General features: G+C 42.3%; 1 protein-coding gene across 1 annotated transcript in view; it reads left to right on the forward strand.

Annotated features, from left to right (window-relative positions):
* LOC106605122 (serine/threonine-protein kinase 40) overlaps window positions 1-16,952 on the forward strand; it is a 28,169-nt gene extending 11,217 nt beyond the window's left edge. Inside the window, exons 7-11 of the mRNA XM_014200452.3 lie at window positions 8,361-8,476; window positions 10,545-10,689; window positions 11,253-11,372; window positions 11,615-11,699; window positions 13,248-16,952. Of these exons, the coding sequence (XP_014055927.1) occupies window positions 8,361-8,476; window positions 10,545-10,689; window positions 11,253-11,372; window positions 11,615-11,699; window positions 13,248-13,469 (688 nt within the window). The 3' untranslated portion in view covers window positions 13,470-16,952. The remainder of the gene's footprint in view (window positions 1-8,360; window positions 8,477-10,544; window positions 10,690-11,252; window positions 11,373-11,614; window positions 11,700-13,247) is intronic.
* Window positions 16,953-17,173: the final 221 nt, after the last annotated feature.

Below are 17,173 nucleotides of genomic sequence, written 5' to 3' on the forward strand. Positions count from 1 at the left end.
TTAGCCATTTCATGTGTCCCTGTCACTTAACTTGGGGTTTGATTAGCTTGCTAGTCGATTAGCATTCGCACCACAGTGGCTATTTTCGGTATCTAGCTAGTTAAACATAATACACTGACGAACATATTATCGTCATGGCTTTGCACATCAGCAATCAACTAACTGCAGAATGCAACTGGCCATCTCAGCCAGCTAGCTGCATATGTTACCTGTATGCAACTGTCTAGCTAGCTAACAATGAAAATGACTTTTTTTTTATACAGATGAGACTAACTATCTCTGTATTTTAACTGTAAGCTCTTAACTGTTAGTTTATGATTCACGAAAGACGTAAAAAAAATAATCCTTCCCACTCTGCTTTAAACAGACTGCTTTTGCCTCAGAAGAAAGAGCTGTGTCGATACCAGCAGCTGTATTCAGGACCACTCTGTTATTGAAAGCTGTAGCTACACTTTGCCTCTTGTCATTGATGAAAATGAGTTAATCCAAAGGAGTTTACAAATATCTGCGTAGCAGAGAGGACGTGCCATGTGACAGGGAGGCCTTGAGTGACAGAATTGCTCTTTCTTGTGAATGACTCACCCTCTATCTCAACCAATCATGGCTAGGCAGTATTCTTTATTTTGAGTGTGTGTGAACGGAGTGCGTGCTAGTGAGGATGGAGGGGGGTTGTGATCTGGGAACAAATCAATAGTTGCGTATCAAAGACATTTAAGTTGAATTCCCCCTTTCCATATCAAAATATTATTTTTGACGGTATTGTATCGTTTTGACAATATCGCAATATTGTTTTCATGCTAGTTTGCTGTACCTGCACCAAAACTAAAATGTTTTCCTTCAGAGCTAGTTCTCCATTTTGTAAATAGGGAGACAATTTGTTTTCAGCACTTATTTCCATGGCTGATCAGAACTTGTTTACTCATCCTCTCGCTTGTCCCTCTGTAGCAGATATGTTTGAAACATTGAATCGCAATACATATTGTATTGCCACCTAAATATCGTATTGTGAGGTCCCTGTCAAATCCCAGCCTTATTGGGGCTATTTTGGGGCGGCAGCGTAGCCTAGTGGTTAGCGCGTTGGACTAGTAACCGAAAGGTTGCAAGATCGAATCCCCGAGCTGACAAGGTACAAAATCTGTCGTTCTGCCCCTGAACAAGGCAGTTAACCCATTGTTCCTAGGCCGTCATTGAAAATAAGAATTTGTTCCTAACTGACTTGCCTAGTTAAATAAGGGTAAAATAAAATTGTGCCTCTTAAAACCCTGCTGGATTTCTTAATTTCTTTCATTGTTTTTTATTTTATTTACCGTGAATGTATTTAGCTGTTTTTATCTTGAGTCCATGAAATGTAGGAGTATGCTAGTGACTGTTTTGTAACTGATCAACAGCTTTTGCAATTCCTCTTGGCTCCACGTGCTAGACTATTAAACAATTGAGCAAGTGGCATATTCATGGGTCTGAATGAGTTTCATTCATGCATACACATATCTAAATAGTAGTGGCCATACATCACCTAAAAGCATATTAGCCGCTGCAAAGAAGTGTTTACTACCTCAATTCCTTCCCTCTCCCCCCACTACACACGAACATACTGTGCAGCAGTGCATCCCAATCCTGGTCAATTTAAGGCTTGATGATTAATGGTGAGCGCTGCAAAAAAATCGAAGTGCTATTTTTGTACCATATATTGCTATTTTATTTGCGATGTATAGATCAAAACACTTGGCTATGCTGTTGGCATCATACAATTTAGAATGACCATTCTATTTATATGGTAGGATTACAGTGGGCACTTGGAATGCAGTTTTGTTTGGTATGACAACTAATGGAAAAAGGGAGGAGTTGGTTATGACAGTAGGAACCGAAGTGTTGGTCAGTGTTTCCCATGGGACCCTAATTAGATTTAAATAGATACATTCGGACAGAATTTAATATTCTTTGTCTTTTCCTCTTTGATTTTAAGAACAAGCTGTTGCACAACCAATGCTGATATACTCACTGGTATTAGGCTGTATTAGAGCAAATGTTTGCTAGCAAGATTTGCCTTATCTCAGTGGAGTAAACTAAATTTGGCAGCTTGGTAAGACCAACAAACAAGTGTTTTGCAGAGAGCAAGTTACACAAATGAATAGTATAAAATAGAAACGTGGATTTATATTAGTGAATAGCTACATCGTTCATGTTTGGACAAATCTGTTGAGAGCTTTCTGTTCGGTCAGAGCATGCATAGATTGGTTAGTTGTTTAGCGCACGCCTTTATTTTGTTGCAACTATGAGGGGGGAAATTAGAAGGGATTGGCTTAGGGATGACAACATGCAAGCTATATTTCGTCTGTTTATTTAACATTTGCACAATGAGCAATTGTCTCTCAAATACATTGTTAGTTATTGGTTAGCTAGCTAGTGATTTTTCTTATTTAAATTTGAATTTTTTTACCATATTAGCATTGACATGAAATCAGTCAACACCTCCAAAACAAGACATTGTATCAATAACAAGATGAAACAAGCCACTTATGATTCCCCACATGGCAGTTTCTTATTATTCTTTCTAGCAATCTGGCCATCCAGAATCTCAACAACACGCTGACTTCTGCACTATGGAAGCGTGCACATCGTTTTCGTGACATTGTCAGCTAACCCGTCTATAGTGAAACTAGAACGATATTGCAGCCTCTTGCGATATAGATATTGTGGATGTCAATATCGCAATTTTAGATTAATCGTGCATCCCTAGTGAGCGCCATTTGGCAGCGGTAGTGGTGACGAAAGAAAGTGTTTTGTTGTGGCCGGTGGGGCTGCTGCACGGAACGAAGCAGACGAGTGGAACACTGTCCCAGCTGGAGACACAAGGAGAGGCCTGCCAAAGGCCCTCCATAGCTCAGGGCTGACTCACCATGGACACACACGTCTCTCACTCTCACACCCACCCAGCCCTCTATTTACTTTCCCTCCCTCTGTCTGTCAGAAGGCTTTTTTTTTTCTCACACTGTCTTTGCTCGTTACTCCTTTCTTCCATTCCCTGTCATTGTCTTCCTTTTTTGTCTTTTGCCTTTACTCTACGTGTCCTTGCTGAGTGTGCATGCATACTTTATGGGGGATGGATGGAGAGAGATGTATGGAGGAAGGCCTCACCCATATTTGGGATATGCAACAAACCATTTTTTCCATTTTACACCAGACACTTGTACATGTGTGAAACAGGACAAATGTAAGCACCCCCTATCATAACTTATTTCATCTGTTGCCTAATAAACTCCATGCTGTCCCCAGTCCTAGTGGTAGGATCACACAACATAGCCTATCATCGTGTGAATCCAAGTTTACATCGATATGATTGCTATTATGTAAAGGCTGCCATTTCTCGCATAATTCATTTTAGACAAAAAGAACCAACCGTGTCGAACAAACAAATTGCATGCCGACATTTAAAAATGTACCTGCATTTCCTTTTCCATCAGCACGGTCGTTACTTTTTTAATTTTTTTATTGTTCAGGTAATTTATCTGCTTGAAATGGATGGAATGAGGCTGTTATTGCATCTTGCCAGCAAGTTGTTTTAAATAGCTGGTGTTTTGTAGGCTAGTAATTCTTAAATTAGCTGTTACATTGCGGGTGTACTTTAGGGTTGTAAGATGTTTGGTTGATTGCAAACTAGACTTTAGAGGCTGCACTTGTCAGGTCATCCCGCTCTCTCTCCCCTGTCTCTGCACAGTCTTTAGACTGAGTTTCGATAGTGCTTGTTTGTCAGCATGCTTCAGTCAGCTGACACTTAACACTGACATCAACCTCTGCATATATTCCCACTGACTGTGCTGAAGATTAGTTTACACCTGTACAATCTTCTTCCCTTCACCAACTTCTCCCCGTCCTGCAAAGCTCAGTGTGCTGTATCATTGTCAGGAGTTTGCTTATGCTGGAAATAAACTTTGCAAATCAATTTTAAAAGGGTTTGGTTGATGGTAGCGGGTTCACAAATAAGTAAAAAAGCGACATTACAAAAATAGGAACAGCTTTTAGTTGCAATTCGAAGTCCGTCTGTGTTTAAAACTGGAAAGCGAAGTTGACTTTTTTTACAATGTTAATTGTGTTTGATGGGACACAGTCATGCACAGGTAAATCCCCAAAATGTTTGAGAGAAATGCTTGACCTCACCACACTGTTCTGTTCTGTTTTTCTGAAAATAAAATCTCAAATATAGCTTCAATTGAGGGACACTCCTGCTGAATTTTTGAAATGTATTTTTAGTTTATTTGTTAGTGCAATTTGTTGAGCTTCATGTGGAGCCAGCGGGTGCCATGTTCAACCCCTTTCCCATCAGTCAAGTTATTTTGGGCAGGATGAGGGGGAGTCACTGGGGATGTGGCGGTTTCTGGTTTCCTGTCTCCTGGGATCACACGACCAGAAAGTGGAGACGGTGTGGTTCTTTTGGTCCCTCCAGTCCTAAGGGTCCTTCTCTCTCGAGGCGAACACGCTATCTCATTCATGGAGAGGATACAGAGTAAGAATAGCAACCACAGTTGTGTGATGCATGCAGGCGAAAGAAAGGCCCCCTTCATAAAGTAGCTTTTTATCGAGAGCCCTTCAAGCGTCACCTCCTGTCATTGTGAATTTCAAAAGGCTACTGTATTATAGACGACTCATGTTCACAAATCATTTTGAACAGCCTCAGATGGTAGACTGTAGACAAAGGTTTCCTCTTCAAAAATGTTTTTACAATGTGGCATTTTTTTCACAGCAATTAACCTTAGCCTAAATGTGGCCTTCTGTCTGTGTGAGCAGAATGTGAACTGCATACAGTGCAGGTGAGAGAGAATAGGGGAAGCTGCATTGACCTCGGTCCTTGGAGAAAGGGGTTGTGGGTGAGAACGTGATCTTGAGTAGACCAAGGCGCTAAATTGCAGTTGTGATTGTGTAGCCTGTGCATGCGTGCGGGTGGACTTCAGCTTGTGCGTGCAGTTTTCCTTATGTGCTTTGCATACACATTCGTCAACCCAATGGCATGCAGGATTAGTCATCGAGATAATTATCCCAAACCACAGGTTGACTCACATGTTTGTCAGTGTAGCCTTTTTTTTTTTTTCCCCTCTCTCTACATGTTCTGGAAAGGATGGGGATACTGTATGAAGGCCTACCATTAAACCCTGCATGCCCCCCCCACCACACACACACACACACACACACACAGTTTATCTACGATGACTCATGCAAACATCTGATAGGCCTATGATGTTTCCACAGAAACCAATATGATGTCCCTAGCTACGGTGCTTGGGCGCCAGACTGTCTGGCGTTTACCCTGTCTCTAGATATCACTGTCCTCCTGGTTTGGAGTTGTCCCTTCTGGTGGTGGTGATCGTGTAGTCTTGTTTCTTTGAAACTTCCTCTGGTTTCTTTTAAGATGACGCTAAGGAGTCCATAATGCTGTGGTCAGTTAATTGTGATGCAGTGAAATTAAGCAGTGAGTGAACTACGCCTCCCACGTCAGCCAGCATCTATTTCATTATTTCATGAAGCATCCTGTGTCTTCACAGGCCTACCAAACACTTATTTTTTTGTGATGAAGAGGCAAACTTTAACAATCAGGAAGTGGAGTAGAGTTTCCTGGGTCATATTCATTAGGGCAGTGGTTCCCAAACTTGTTATAGTCCCGTACCCCTTCAAACATTCAACCTCCAGCTGCGTACCCCTCTAGCACCAGGGTCAGCGCACTCTCAAATGTTGTTTTTTGCCGTCATTGTAAACCTGCCACACACACACACACACACACTATACGATACATTTATTAAACATAAGAATGAGTGAGTTTTTGTCACAACCCGGCTCATGGGAAGTGAGACAGAGCTCTTATAGGACCATGGCACAAATAATAATATAATTATTTTTATTTAGCCATCTTACATATAAAACCTTATTTGTTCATCAAATTGTGAATGACTCGCCACAGGTAATGAGAAGGGTGTGCTTGAAAGGATGCACATAACTGCAATGTTGGGTTGTATTAGAGAGAGTCTCAGTCTTAAATCATTTTCCACACAGTCTGTGCCTGTATTTAGTTTTCATGCTAGTGAGGGCTGAGAATCCACTCTCACATAGGTATATGATTGCAAAGGGTATCAGTGTCTTAACGGTGTGATTTGCCAAGGCAGGATACATTGAGTGTAGCCCAATCCAGAAATCTGGCAGTGGCTTCTGACTTTAAATTCAATTTTCACAGAACTGCTTGTTGCGATTTCGATGAGGCTCTCTTGTTCAGATATCGGTAAGTGGACTGGAGGCAGGTCATGAAAGGGATAACGAATCCAGTTTGTCATCCGTTTTGGTAAAGTACCTGCGTGCTTGTGCACCCAACTCGGGTGCTTCGCTATATCACATTTGACATTGTCCCCGTAAGCTTGAGTTCATTTGCACACCAATTATACAATGATGGAAAGACCTGTGTGTTGTCCTTAACACAGGCTGAAGAGCTCCAACTTTTTAGCCTCAATTTTGTCCCGCACATTGAATATAGTTGCGGAAAGTCCCTGGAATCCTAGATTTCAGATCGTTCAGGTGAGAAAAAACATCACCCAGATAGGCCAGTCGTGTGAGAAACTTGTAATTGTGCAAGGGGTCAGACAAGTGAAAATTAGTCTGTAAAAGTTTAAGCTCGTCTCTCAATTTAAAAAAAAAAAACATGTCAATACCTTGCCCCTTGATAACCAGCGCACTTCTGTATGTTGTAAAAGTGTTACATGGCCGCTGCCCATATCATTGCATAGAGCAGAAAATACACGAGAGTTCAGGGGCCTTGCTTTAACAAAGTTTTCACTGCAGTGTCCAAAACCTCTTTTCAAGCTGTCAGGCATTCCCTTGGCAACAAGAGCCTCTCGGATGCTGCAGTGTACCCAAGTCGCGTCAGGAGAAACTGCTTGAATGTCGTTACCACTCCACTATGTCTCCCTGTCATGGCTTTTGCACCATCAGTACAGATACCAACACATCTTGACCACCAAAGTCCATTTGATGTCACAAAGCTGTCCAGTACTTTAAAAAATATGATAATCTGTTCTGGTTTCCAGAAGATGTTTTCCTTAATTGACACCCCCCCCTAAACGTAACGGACATATACCAGGAGCTGTGCCCGCCACGTTTGTTGATTAATCCAGCTGTAATGCATAGAATTGACTGGCTTGTATGCGAAGCAGTAAATGTTTCAAAACATCTCCTGCCATGTTACTGATGCATCGTGAAAGTGGTGTTTGATGAAGCAATGTCGGTATAGTTTTTTGGGGCCTTTCCCCCCCAGCATTGTCCCATCCATATCCGCAGCAGCAGGAAGAATTGTCCTCCACAATAGTATGGGGGTTGCCTGTCCTAGCCACTCGGTAGCTCACCATATAAGACGCTTCTAGCCTCTTCTTAGTAATGGTATCTGTTGCTTTTACTACTCGAAAGTAGTCTTAATTCTCGCTCAAACTCCCATGGCTTATTTTTCAAATTGGCATGTTTTGTTTCTAAATGTCTGCGCAAGAGTGAATGTTTCATCGCGTTGTGAGAGTACTTTTGCGTATACTGTATAACACTGTGGCTGAGGAAGGGCACTACCAATATAAGTGAACCCCAAATCAATGTAGTTCTCATCATATTTGCGTGTCTTTGATGGTCCAACGTCCCGGTCTGTTCAGTGGAGGAATTGATGCAGCTCGGCTGCATCAGATTCACAACTGTCGGTGTCCATGCTACCTTGGCTAACAGCAAATATAGAATTACTGATGCTAGCATTGGATGTGCTCATGGAAGCAGAGCAACTTGTGTCGTCAAGTGCAGGTGTAGTACTGCTTGTAGTAGCAGTACTACCATTAGAGCTGGTGGTATGTGTCTCTGTGGACACGGGCCTTTTATTATTATTATTATTATTTTATTTTTTTACCATTTATACATTTTCAAGCAAACGGAATGAGCAGCAGCTACGTTTGGCTACATACGGACTGTTAGTGGAATTCCCGCGAGAGAGTGACGGTTAATATGATTGGATGTTCATTATTTGACTAGACTACATGTATTTGGCATTGTTATTTCGCTGAACAGTAGATGGTTTTATTTTGGGCACTGAAACGAGGCTACTCAGGCGAGGGGGGGGATATAAATGGACTGTTTGAAAATGTGAAGAGAATTTTACTTTTGTTTATTAAAAAATGTGACTCATTTTTATTTGACGTACCGCCGACGGCATTGCGGGTACTCGTACCCCTATTTGGGAATACCTGCATTAGGGCATACTGTGCTGCATTTCGGTCTTTCGCTCAGTTTGTGACTTTTTTTTTTTTTTTTGTATCTACTTAATATGACCCTGCTGTATGTTGGTCTCTGTACCCTAGGACTCATCGGATTACCATCACCAACTTCTGCCTGGGCAAGCACCTGGTGAGCGAGGACGACCTGCTGAAGGACCAGCGAGGAAGTCCAGCCTACATCAGCCCTGACGTACTGAGTGGTGAGAGGACACACACACACACACACAGATGGCATGTGAAGGGAAAGGAGAAGGAAGTTCTCTATCAGTCTGTCACAAATGCTACTGACTGATGCCAAACACAGTCGCATAAACAGTTCAATTGAAACTTCCATATCTCCATGCTTACTTTATGTAACAAGTGGATGCAAATCATGTAGGCCTATTGATTTCCAAGGGTAATTCACATGTTATTTTTGTAATGTGGTTTGACTGAGAAGCTCCTGTTTATATATTTTACTGTTCTGTTGAAAGGAAGGGTCAGCCTAGTTTAATCTGGGTCGAGCTGGGAATCTGCGAGTCAGTCAGGAGGCTTGCGTAATGTTTGGCAGTCCACTGTTGGTTTTTCCGGTTATTAGGCAACACAGCCTATTTTGCAAACTTGGAACATTTAGTGAAGACTGAAAATATCTCGGCTTTTTTTTTTTTCTTCCATTTATTAACTTGATCATCTCAGAGTTGCATGATGTTCTCTCGTGATAAGCCATGTATTAGGGTATGTGGTGTTGATTTGTTTGGTTTTATTGCAAACATGTTACTGTGCTACATTTTGCTATTAGTTTAATCGCTTGCTGCAGAGACGGCACACAATATTCCATCACTCAGTAGTTTGTGCACGAACTTCATGCGTACACTGAGGTTCTAACCATTTGAAAAGTTATTCTCAGCCCTTCGGTCTAGACACGATTGGTGGGAAATGTGTGAAAAGAGCAGATTTGGCTGGTGTTTGCTTCCCCTCTCTCCATTAAAACACAGAACCTAGGCATATATGAGCGGAACATTGACAAGTTGAAAACAGAACAATGAAACTGACCTCCAGTGAGTCACACTGATGACTCACCGAGAGGGAAACTACTCCCAACCCCTCCCCCTTGTGTGTGTGTGTGTCAACTGCATTACCATTATTGCCCCATGGGCAGAGGGAGGGAAGCAACTGCCGCCACCTCTTTATAACAACACTTGCCTCTGGTCTTAAAGCAGAGCACCATGCTCATTGCTCCTCCCTTACCATCACTGGCTTCTGACTCATCATGCCTTTACGGTTTCATAGGTTTAAGAGTAATGGAGGTACGGTATTGCCATATGTAACTGTGGTTGGGAGTTTCTTGGAAAGATGAGCCTAGATCTGCAGTTGGAGAGAGTGGTAGTCACATTGTCTTCTGTTTGTGTTCCATTGGTTAATCATTTGTTCTGTGGTTGATAATGAGATATTCTGGGTATTATGTATGGTTGTAGAGGAGGACAGTGGGTTGAGGAGTAACAACAAACGATGTTTGTGGTTGAATTAAGATTTGAGTGTGATTGTACTGGTGCATGTACGTACATGCACCATACTGTTACATGATATGTAAGCCTATATGCAAAACATGTTTTTAAGGAAGCGTCATTTTCTCAGTTGCAAAAAGTCAAACGTTAACCAGGTCTCCATCCAAACTTTTTATGCGAGTACATGTTAGATACAAAATGTCACAACAGGCCTGATGGAAACAGTAAACTTTCGAAATGTCAACATGTTTTTTGGTGAACTTTCCAAATGTCGACAAAACAAAATATACTCATTTTATTTTTTGTCAGGAAAATTAATTGTGAGAAATGCTGGTTGAAATGCTTTTATGCTCATTAATATAGTAACATATCGATAACTTGGACACGCAAAAGCATGCAGTTTATTAGGCTACAGATGAAATAAATGATGAACTTCACAGGATGGGTGAAAGTGCATAATGATGAGCTTGATGCTCCTTTCCAATAAATATCAAGGGTCTTATTCTCATGTCATGATTGTCGATGCTTGGCTGCCGTTTGACAAATAAAAACTCACGCTACTTTTTTGTTGTTGTCCAGAACAATAATCTCATGTAGGCTATACGTGCTCTCTAGCCAACAGCGCTATCTGTACAGCGCTATCTGTAACAAGTCCAGTTGATGGAAATGCATCTCTGGTGGGAAAATGCGCATATTTTTTTGTTGTTGCATAAATCTGTCGCCAATTGTGTAGACCTAGCTCGTGAAACATTTTAAATGAATCTATTAATGTCTTCCTTTGCAGGCCGGCCATACCACGGTAAGCCCAGTGACATGTGGGCCCTTGGCGTGGTGCTGTTCACTATGCTCTACGGCCAGTTCCCCTTCTACGACAGCATACCTCAGGAGCTGTTCCGCAAGATCAAGGCTGCAGAGTACTCTATCCCAGAGTAGGTCAACATACAACCCCCCCCACCAATACAGTACCACACATCCCATACAAAACCACACAAGCATTATTGCTCCATGCACCTCCATACAGAGTTGCGTGCTACATGTCGTATGACACCTTCCATCCCTTACAGCGCCACACAGGCATTATTCAAGGCCCTTTTTATACTGCGTTGGTGTGAATTGGAAGATGCTACAATGATGCTTATCATGACAGTTGGTCTACTCAAGGACTTTGGCAGAATTGCACAATATCAATTAAGTTCTGGGCCACACACTGTTATAACTAATAGTAATATATGCCATTTAGCAGATGCTTTTATCCAAAGTGACTTAGTCATGCATGCATACATTTTATGTACAGGTGATCCTGGGAAATCAAACCCACTATCCTGGCGTTGCGAACGCTACACTATACCAACTGAGCTACAGAGGACCATGCTCTTGTTGGTTCCTCCTATGTATTATTCAACAGTTTCTCCTTCTGGTACTGAAGGCCATAAATATAACCCTTCCCCCTTTTTCCCTCTCTCTTTCTTCCCTTTCCTCCCCCTCCCCTCAGGGACGGGCGTGTGTCGGAGAACACTGTGTGTCTTATACGGAAGCTGCTGGTGCTAGACCCCCAGCAGAGGCTGACCGCTGCCGAGGTCCTGGAGTCTCTCAGCGGCATTATTGCCTCATGGTGAGTCACGCCCCCTGGTGGACAGGGAGAGAACTTTAAATATTGCCAGTAGTGGTTTTGTGGTTGAAAAAGTGCTAAACAACAATATATTCTCATCTGGTGTGAGAATATCATCTATAATGCCATCAAGATGTTAACTTGGTGCAACGTAGCGTAATAGATTAATTTAAACGCTGCACAATAGAATCATCAGTCAACCCTTGCTGTGTCGATAAACTCTATTTTGTGTGTGTGCTTTGTAGGCAGTCAGTATCCTCTTTGACCGGTCCTCTTCAGGTTGTACCGGACATCGATGACCAGGTCAGCCACCCAGAGCATCTCCAGGAGGTGAGATCCCTGTGGTCAACAACCCCCTTGACCCACCTTCAGCCTTTAGCATTAACGCATGGCTAAGCCTCAGAACTTCACCTCACCCAAAGCCTTCTGGGGAACAGAGCCAAATGCTCCTCCCTTACTGACTGGTGCCTTGGTGTTTGTTCTCACTGCGCCACCATGAGGCAAGCACTTTCATTACATTTGAATCCAATCTTTTTAAATATAAAGGTGGTGTAAGAAATACAAAAATGTGTACAAGTATGGCTTGACAAACATTCTCAGTCATGAAACTGTATTTTCAAATCAAAATCAAATTGTATTTGTCACATGCGCTGAATACAACAGGTGTAGACCTTACAGTGAAATGCTTACAAGCCCTAACCAACAATGCAGTTTAAAAAAAATTATAATAATAAATAAAAGTAACAAATAATTAAAGGGGCAGTAGTAACATAACAATAGCGAGGCTATATACAGGGGGCACCGGTGCGGGGGCACTGGTTAGTCGAGGTAATATGTACATGTAGGTAGAGTTAATTAAATTGACTATGCATAGATGATAGCGTAGCAGTAGTGTAACAGAGGGTGGGCGGCAATGCAAATAGTCTGAGTAACCATTTTATTAGATGTTCAGGAGTCATGTCTTGGGGGTAGATGATGTTTAGAAGCCTCTTGGACCTAGACTTGGTGCTCTGGTACTGCTTGCCATGCGGTAGCAGAGAGAACAGTCCATGACTAGGGTGGCTGGAGTCTTTGACAATTTTTAGGGTCTTCCTCTGACACCGCCTGGTATAGAGGTCCTGGATGGCAGGAAGCTTGGCCCCAGTGATGTACTGGGCTGTACGCACAACCCTCTGTAGTTCCTTGCGGTCGGAGGCCGAGCAATTGCCATACCAGGCAGCAATGCAACCAGTCAGGATGCTCTCGATGGTGCAGCTGTAGAACCTTTTGAGAATCTGAGGAACCGTGCCAAATCTTTTCAGTCTCCTGAGGGGAAATAGGTTTTGCTGTGCCCTCTTCACAACTGTCTTGGTGTGCTTGGACCATGTTAGTTTGTTGGTGACGTGGACACCAAGGAACTGGAAGCTCTCAACCTGCTCCACTACAGCCCCATTGATGAGAATGGTGGCGTAAGTTAATCAGCTCTGATTTGACAAGGACGCTGATCTCTTAATCATTAACCAGGCTCTCTAACTTGTGTTCATTGTGTAACAGTATCTCTGTGTAACAGCAGGGTCGTGTTCAGTGGGCACCAAACAGAAGAAAACTAACAAACTGGGAAGGGACTACCTGCACTTGGTAGACCTGGTCCAATAAACGCTAATTTTAGTTTTCTGTTGCAAAATGTCTTAAGACATTTTCCATGATGTGCTCTAATGCAGGGGTTTTCAAACCTCTCCTCAGGGACCCCCAACCATTCCATGTGTTTGAGCTATACCAGAACTAGTGCACCTGATTCAACTAATCAATAACAAAATGTCACTGAGAAGAGTTTTGAAAACCACTGCCCTGATGAACACGACCCAGTGTGTAACTAACTAATAAGCATCTGTCTCCCAGGTGAAAATGATGGAGGAGTCGTCGCAGTACGAGTTTGAGAACTACATGCGCCAGCAGCTGCTGCTGGCTGAGGAGAAGAACACTATTCACGAGGCCAAGGCCAGCTTCCTCGCCAAGCGCCAGTTCAGCGCCATCCCGCCCGTGCGGCGCTTGGGCCACGATGCCACACCCGTCAGCCCTCTTGATGCCGCCATCCTGGCCCAGCGCTTCCTCCGGAAGTAGCCCCTTCACCCATCACCTTGCCCTCTGGGGGACAAGTGGGGTGGGGGACACAAGGGTTGGGTCGGGAAGGTACCCTGAAACTGAGAATATCTATGGGAGCTTAGCCCCAGCCTGACCCTCCCTTGGATAGAGGGGTCCCTAGCTGTGGTGAGTTAGGTAGGTGGAGTGGGAATAGACATGGGGGGGGCAGAACTGATCACTCACCTGACAACCTCTCATAGTTTTCACACTTCAAGTCTGGGTGTTGGTTGTGTGCACAGGAATGGCATGGCTGGAGAATCTGAAGATCTCAACCAAAGGCTCCCACTGAACCCCCCCCCCCCCCCCCCTTAGCCAGCCAGCTATGGGCACATATGGACTCAGCCAGCCAGCTATGGGCACATATGGACTCAGCCAGCCAGCTATGGGCACATATGGACTCAGCCAGCCAGCTATGGGCACATATGGACTCAGCCAGCCAGCTATGGGCACATATGGACTCGTACAGGCCAGGGGGATACCAGACACGCGTGTGTGTTTGGACATGAAAAGCCCCCCCCCCCCCCCCCATTTGTTTCCCTCCGCTGAGACCTGGCCATCACCCTCCTACCTACCCCCACTTATTCTTGAAAACCCTGAGCAATACAGGGCCAGTAGAACCATGTAGCAACCTTCCTCTAACCTCTCTCCCCTCAACTCTCCAAACTGAGATCACTTGATCATGGACGTAATTCACTCTCTTTAGTTTCCTCATAACCAAAATGATCTGGACTAGTCCCGTCTCTAAACTGACGACTTCAAATCTACCTCTCTCAATCTTTATTTTTAATTGTATTTTTTTGTGTGCATTTTACATCATGTCCACCATTCTCGGAAAACAAGGAATTGTCGGGGTAGTGTTGTCACCGTAGACAGAAAGCATTACTATGTTTTGGTGCATAAAGGTTTGGAATGTGGAATATGAATAAGCTTTTTTCCTTATGACTAATAACTAGCATTTTACCCGTCTATCTATTCTACATTGAAAATGCTAACTATCAAAGGGTGGCCAAATCGCCTACTTCTAAGTAGCAGATTGCATTGTTTTCTTGCTTTCGCTCTCACCCCCTGTGGAACCATTGTTTTGCATTTAGGTGTCAAAAAGCCACGTTATTTAAGCCCAGTGAGTCAGTGCAGACCCTTAAACTAGCCATCCTTCCCTATCTTGCCTGCCTCAGTTGCTTGCACATACTGAGACCATACAGGCTTTTCTAAGACCGGCTGGACTGAATGTGTCCGCTATGAAAGATGGGCATCCCTCCTGTTGCCTCTGTCTTAATCGTGAATGCTCCAGTGTGTAGCAAAAGTTTCAAATCAAACAAAGCCGTGATGATCATAGTAGCTCTCAAGCCCTTTTAGCTGTTGTAAGTTATATTGTAGTAGCTGATCATGAGACTTACTATGATGTTGATAGTGATAATTGAATCAGTGTAATATTTCATAGAGAAACTCAACAATGAGGTGGTCTGTCGCGTTATGCACGTTCTCAAGCCTCCCTCTGCTGGCGGTGCCATAGAGGTGCCTAACGTCGTGATCAATCCAACCATTCTGCACAGAGGCTAACGGCTGTTTCGTCTAAAGTACACTAGTGTCCTGGAAATACGATGACATTGCTAAAGTAGGCAGATATTTAGTAGGAAAAATGTTTGCCATTATGTCGGCAAATTTACTTTAGACAGATGGCAATGTTGTCGTTTGTTAGCAAAGTTTGTCAAAAAATAGCTAGCAATGTTGCTAAGCTACTAACTCGTGAACAATATTAGTCATCTGTTCACATAAGCTTGCCCATCTTTATAGGTATTCGCATTGCTTAGGCCTTCACCCTATTTATATCCAAATTGATCACATGAGTAGAAACTTGAGTCAGTTTTGTCCTATTTCATTGTATATTGTCTTTTTCCTCAATTTCATGTATGTTTATTTTGTTATTTATTCACTGTCCATTTTCAGGCATCAAATCTATTTTCCATTTTAGCTTTAAGCAAGAAGTGTTCTGGTTCCATTTGTTTCTCCAAACATTCAAACTTGAGCCGCCATTGCAGTTTTTTTCTCTCTATCAGCCATCTTCATTAAAGATCTCTTTTTATTATTTTTTACCATTGCCACACACTCGTGGTCGATTTAAGCTACACTAATAATGAGACTGACTGCATAGTTCTATTTTTTACACAAATAATCGTGCATTATGATGATTTATGGTAGTGATCTGTTTATTACCCTGATCCCAGTTCTGTTTGTGCAGTCTTGCCAACTCCTGTTGCCTTGACAATGACCAGCACAAACAGATCTGGGACCATGCCAACTGTTTTATCGCCCCATACCAGACTTTTGGTCAGTATGTAAATATAATACCATCATTACAGCGACAACACCAGTAGAGCTTCCATCTAGTGGAACGATATCAGCTCTGATCAGGGGTACATTCAGTAAGGTGAAATGTTGCAGATAGGAATGTGTTGAATAGAACTGATATGATTCCAAATTCAACATGACCGGAAATCATATCTTCATCTGAACGTTTTGTAACATTGCACACTCCTGAACAGCCCCACTTTAACACAAATTATGCATCGGAGGCAATGCTTGCCACCACATTTGAAAAGAATTCATAAATGTAATGAGATTTTGAGATGTTAGCTTTTTCCCCACCTCAATGTGAATTTCTGGGTATAAAAGCAGTATTGTAGTTGATAGTGTGTCAGTAGTTGATGAGAAAAGGGTATTTTGTGTACACCACAGCCCTTGCTGAAGTTGAAGGCAAATTTGTGATCCCATCTTACTTGAGGGTGACCATAACCCACTATTGGATATAAATATGTAGGTTTATTAGGTAAGACCCTTGATAGTAATGTATTATCTGTAGCATTATCAAGATAGTGTTCACATTTGGCTGTTGGAATTGTCCCAATTTTCTATGAAAGTTGTCCCCTTCATAGACGTTCTGTGGACTGAAAGCACCATACGAAGCATGATGTTGAGCTCTTTGTAAAATGTGATTTTTGCATGATTTTTTAATATTTTTTTTTACTTGCAAGGCGGTCCCAGAATTATAATTGCCTAAAATCAACCAACAAGGAAGAATTTGGAATTTGAGTCTTACAGAAAAACCTAATGTTTTTCATAATACAACCGATTTTCATTTAATGAACATTCAACTTAATTTTTCATTTTTACCATAATTCTAAAATGGGGGAAATGTCTGTCAGTTTAACGATGTATTTGATTTGCTGAATATTTCAACTGGAAAATAGATGATGGTGTATGATGTGGTGGTAAAAAATGGTTGAAAACCAGCAGGATTTGTTGTAAGCTGCTTTGTTGGATATGGGCGTCTAATACAAAAACCTGGCTAATTGTACAGAGATGGGGGGAAAAAAAGAAAAAAAGTTTGTATAAAAGACATATTTTTGTACTTCATCAAATCTCTACATGCATGTCAGCAATAAACTTTGATATGGAAAAATACACTATTCCTACCATTTTATTTCATGTGAAACTTTAAATGTTGACAATACTTCCTGTCATTGCCAGTAGGTGGAGTACTTTCTCAAAGAATAGAAATGCATTTGCTCTATGTATAACCAAGAACACCAGATATTGTGTAGTAATGATGACAATGACCCCAAGTGTTGAATCCCAAATCGTCAATGAAACCCTATGTATTCAGTTCACAAAATGGAAAGGAA

This window comes from Salmo salar, chromosome 05, assembly GCF_965601325.2.
Source record: "Salmo salar chromosome 05, fSalSal1, whole genome shotgun sequence".
Classification (NCBI taxonomy): domain Eukaryota; kingdom Metazoa; phylum Chordata; class Actinopteri; order Salmoniformes; family Salmonidae; genus Salmo; species Salmo salar.